This window comes from Acanthisitta chloris, unplaced genomic scaffold (genome assembly GCF_000695815.1).
Source record: "Acanthisitta chloris isolate BGI_N310 unplaced genomic scaffold, ASM69581v1 scaffold26418, whole genome shotgun sequence".
Taxonomy (NCBI): Eukaryota; Metazoa; Chordata; class Aves; order Passeriformes; family Acanthisittidae; genus Acanthisitta; species Acanthisitta chloris.
In genome coordinates this window covers 1-4232 of record NW_008686843.1, presented here as the reverse complement: position 1 = coordinate 4232, position 4232 = coordinate 1, and the positions used below count along the sequence as shown (strand labels likewise).

Below are 4232 nucleotides of genomic sequence, written 5' to 3'. Positions count from 1 at the left end.
GGTGGTGCTGCCACCCGAAAAGGCATTGGGCAGGCTCATGGGCATCTGCAGGGACTCCATACTGCGGTGCAGGCCAGAGAGCTTGGGGTACATCCTGCCCTCCTTGGGGACGCTGAAGCCGCCCATGAGCTCCAGGCCCTGGGAGAAGCTGGCCGAGTTGATGTTGAGGATGGGGGCAGGGCTGGGACTGAAGCAGGGTGCAAGGTGCCCGCCAGCAGGGTGCAGGTCCTGGAGCTTGGCAGTGTGGGGTGGGGGCAGCTCGCTGGAGGAGGGCAAGTCCAGGCTGTTGGAGTTGACCTTGTCCAAGTTAGCCAGCGAGGGAGGCTTCACGTAGGTCTTGGAAGCCGCTCTGGACAGGGGAAATGGGTAAGGAAGCAAGTGAGACTCAGGTGCTGGTTCTAGGCACAGTTGTGCTGGGCACGGGTTGCCCTCAGAGGTGGAAGAACCATACCTGAGAGGTGTGGGGGGCAGCTCGGCCACCTTGGCCGCCGGCGGGAGGGCGGCCTGGGCTTTTGGGGTGCTCTCTGGTGAGCTGACACTCTTCAGCGTCCCACACTCGGAATCAAGCGCCACAGCCTTGGCCTTGGCCTTCTCCTTCTCGCGATCTGTCTGGTTCACAGGGGCTGGTGTGCCACGGCCGGCACCAACCTTGGATGGTTCCTTGAGCCGTGACACCGAGATGCCACCCTGCTTGGTGCTCAGCAGGCTGGGGTCGATGCTGCTGCTGACCGGCCGGGCTGCGCTGCGGCCACCGGTCACACTCATGGAGCTGGACTTGGCCGGCCGGGGCAGGCTGCGATACTGGATGTTGGTGCGAGCCCCTGGGGCCAGGAACCCAGGCTCAGCCGCGTTGGAGACATCCAGGCTGGTTTTCCTCCCACTGACCGGCTTGACAGGGATGCTGGAGCTCTTCTGGATCTTGCCGAGCGTGGCTGAGCCCCCAGCCTGCATGACAGTGGCCGTGCCAGTGGCAGGAGCTGGTTTCTTGTAGCCAAAGGAGCTGGAGGCCGAGGGGCGTGTGAGCCCCGAGGGAGGTTTCTTGGCATCGGCAGTGCGGTCACGGCCGGCATCGGAGGAGGAGCGCTGCAAGCCTGTGCTCTTCACAGACAGCTTGCTCTTGTCTCGGGCTTGCCTGGTGGCAGGGAAGGACGCTTTAGTGTCCCAGGACACTCGGGGGTGAACACTTTGGGCACATTTGGAGGTGAATGTGCCCAGAGGAGGACATGGGCATCAGACATGCAGGGATGTGATGGAGAAGAAGGGACGTGCCAGGCTCCCAGTGCACCCAGCTAGCCCCCAGTCTGTTACATGGACACGAAGTCATGGGGCAGGCACAGCCCCCCAACCTGGGATGCACAGCCCTGCCTTCCTCCCCAGCCCACATCCAGCTCCCGGGTCTGGAGCACCCACAGGGCACCCCATGGCCAACACATTCGGGGAAGGTGCACGAAGATGCCACTCAACTCCTTCCGCATCGAAGGAGCTGTACCCTGCCCAAATCTGGCCTCACCTGCCACTTTGAGTGTGCTCTGGGCCGTGTGGGTGATGGGGGAAGTCACAGCCACTGGAGGGGTCTTGCCCTTCTTGAGGGAGCCTGGGGTGCCCAGGCTGACAGGCTTCTTCAGCTCGCTGCCCTTGCTCCCCTCCTCGCCACCCTCCGAGGGCTCCCGTCGCCACTTGGAGGAGCCATGCTCCATCTTGAGGCTGCTGCTGTCGTAGTCCAGCTTCTTGGGTGCCTTCTCCTCGCCCTCACAGTACCAGCTCAGCCCACTCTCTGCCAGCGAGCGCTTCTCAGAGTCCGTGCGCAGCTGTGGGCAGAGCAGAGTTAGGGGTGCTCCTGACACCCACCCCAAATCCAAACCCATGCTCCGGGAGCATCAGCCAGCTGGGAGGATTCTCTGGACACCCTGTGCTGTGCCTGTTTCCCCATGCTGGCACCCTCCAGCCCCTCTTTCCCGCCGAGGTGGTGGCACCAAGCCAGGACTGGTTCCAGGAAGGGTCTGGGTGCTGCTGGCACCTACCGCTATGGCCGAGTTCCTGCGTGAGGCAGTGGGGGTGGAGGGCAGGGAGTTGAGTGAGGAGCTAGCGTTGAACTCCTCTGAGCTGAGGTTGTCGGAGGCATCGCTGAGGCCACTGCTGATGGAGCTGCTCTCATCCCAGCTGCGAGGAACAGACAGTGTCAGACCCCTGCCCAGCCCAGTGGGTCCCATGGAATCTCCCTGCTACAGGGGCTGCCAGGGTGAAAAACAGCTCCTGGTAGTGCCCACAGCAGGGACCTGGCACACAGCGGCCACGGCTGGCTTCAGCCCAGCCTAGCACAGGCTCGGTGCCCTACTGGCACACAAGCTCCAGTGACCCTGCATCTCCCTGTTATGGTCTGTGGAGGTTTTGGGAAGACAGAGAATACCTGTGCAGCACCCACGCCGCAGGGCTGGCAGCACCACAGCTGGCACCAAGCCCCCTTCAATGTGCCCAGCCGAGAGGCTTAGGCTAGTTGGAAAGACCAGGGACTGCTGGAATAAATAAACCAGACACCCCACAGCATCCACCCTTTCTTGGGTCGCCCTCACCCACCACACCCCACTCTCTCCCCAGTGCCAGCAGCACAGGCAGCAGGTACAGGCACTGCTGCTCTGCCGAGGCAGCTGCTCCGTGCCAGGGCTCAGCGGGGCGTGCACGAGCCCATCTGCAGGGCCGTCAGTCAGTGCCGTGCCGGGAGCTGCCCGGGTGCCCCACGGGCCCGGACGGCTCCACAGCGCAGGGCTGTGCCCACAGCGATCCGGCACAGACGGGCACAGAGCACCTTCCAGCAGGATGAGCATGGTACCTTTCAGGTCAGCAGCTGAGTAGGTCAGCAAGGCCCCGCAGCCTCAAGAGGCTGCAGGAGACAACACTGGAACAGGCTGCCTAGAGACACTAGTAGTGGAATAGCATTTGTTATGCGCTTGGAGGCAGAAGGAGACAGTGCTGATGGTCTGATTGTTGAAGATGTCCCTGCTGATTGCAGGAGGGTGGCATTTTAAGGCTCCTTCCAACCCAAACCATGCCGTGGTTCTGTGACAAGCAGCAGTGCAGGAGCAGGGAGCAGAGCTAGCAGAGCTGAAGCCAGACCCAGTCCCAGCCAGAGACGCCTGTTTCTCCATGCTGGGGCCACAGAGGTGCAGAAGCAAACACCAGAGCCCCAGCAGCTGGTGAAGCCATTTAGTGTCACTCAAGTGACACTCTGACTTTGGAGAAAGGACAGCATGGCCAGGCAGAGCAGAGGGTGCCTGTGCCAACTGCAGTGACAGGGCACAAGCAACAGCCACCACCATCCCCTCCAGGACGCTCAAAGCCTGAAGCAACACAGCCCACAGGTGGTGCTGTCCAGGAAGGGATTTCACTAGGATCATGTGGCCGGGATATGTTCCTGGGCTGCTCAGCTCCAAGCATCTCCCACCACCAGCCCTGTACTGGAGGTGATTTCCCACTGGGACAGATATCCCCACCCCAAGACCCCACAGCGAAACTCCTCTCCCAGCCTGGCATCGCCTGGCAGCAGGCAGTGCCAGGAGCAAGGGCAGGCTTTAGAGAGCTACATCCTGTGGGGACATGGCTGCAATGCTGGAGCCTGACTTTCAGGGTCTGGCAGAGAACCCCCAAACCCACACCTAGCCACTCATAGGAAGCCCGCACTGCTCTGGCCCCAGGCATCCATACAGCCACAGGGAAAGGGGCACAGGGTCAGGACTGAACCAGGGCAGGAGGTGACCCCCAGATCCTCCTTGGCAACCCTGTGCCAAGGAAGGACAACAGAAGGTCACAGGTGACATTCCAAAAACACTCACACCATGGGTGAGGCTAAGGTGCCAGCTGCACGTTCTGGAGTGTCTCTGACTCTCTCATGGGGCACACAGCTGGCACGCTGAAGGATCCCCAAAACTGGCACATGTATGCCATAGGTAGCGCAGCAAGGAAAGCCTCAACCACAGCACCACTGGCTCCTCAGCAAGCACAGCCCTTGAAGCATGGCTGAGCCCCGGCACACCGAGTGCCCACCCTGACCCCCCGGACTGGAGGTGATCACATCATAGTGTCACCCCGGGGGCAAAACTCACCCCCTGCTTTGTGCTCCATCCCCTCCATCTTACTCAGACCCATCCCCAGCTCCCACAGACGGCCCCGCACCGAGCCCACCGCAGGCAGCCCCGCGGCAGCTCCCGGGGACGGGGATGCTCAAGGGCAGCACGTCC

At 62.0% G+C, this 4232-nt stretch overlaps 1 protein-coding gene across 1 annotated transcript; it reads right to left on the bottom strand.

The window, feature by feature from the left end:
• Positions 1–14: 14 nt before the first annotated feature.
• On the bottom strand, positions 15–2160 carry LOC103807622 (neuron navigator 1-like; the record flags this gene model as incomplete). Its single annotated transcript, XM_009080363.1, has 4 exons — positions 15–349; positions 452–1127; positions 1490–1808; positions 2022–2160. Coding segments are annotated over 4 exons (1469 nt in total), but the record flags the coding sequence as incomplete, so codon positions are not given.
• Positions 2161–4232: the final 2072 nt, after the last annotated feature.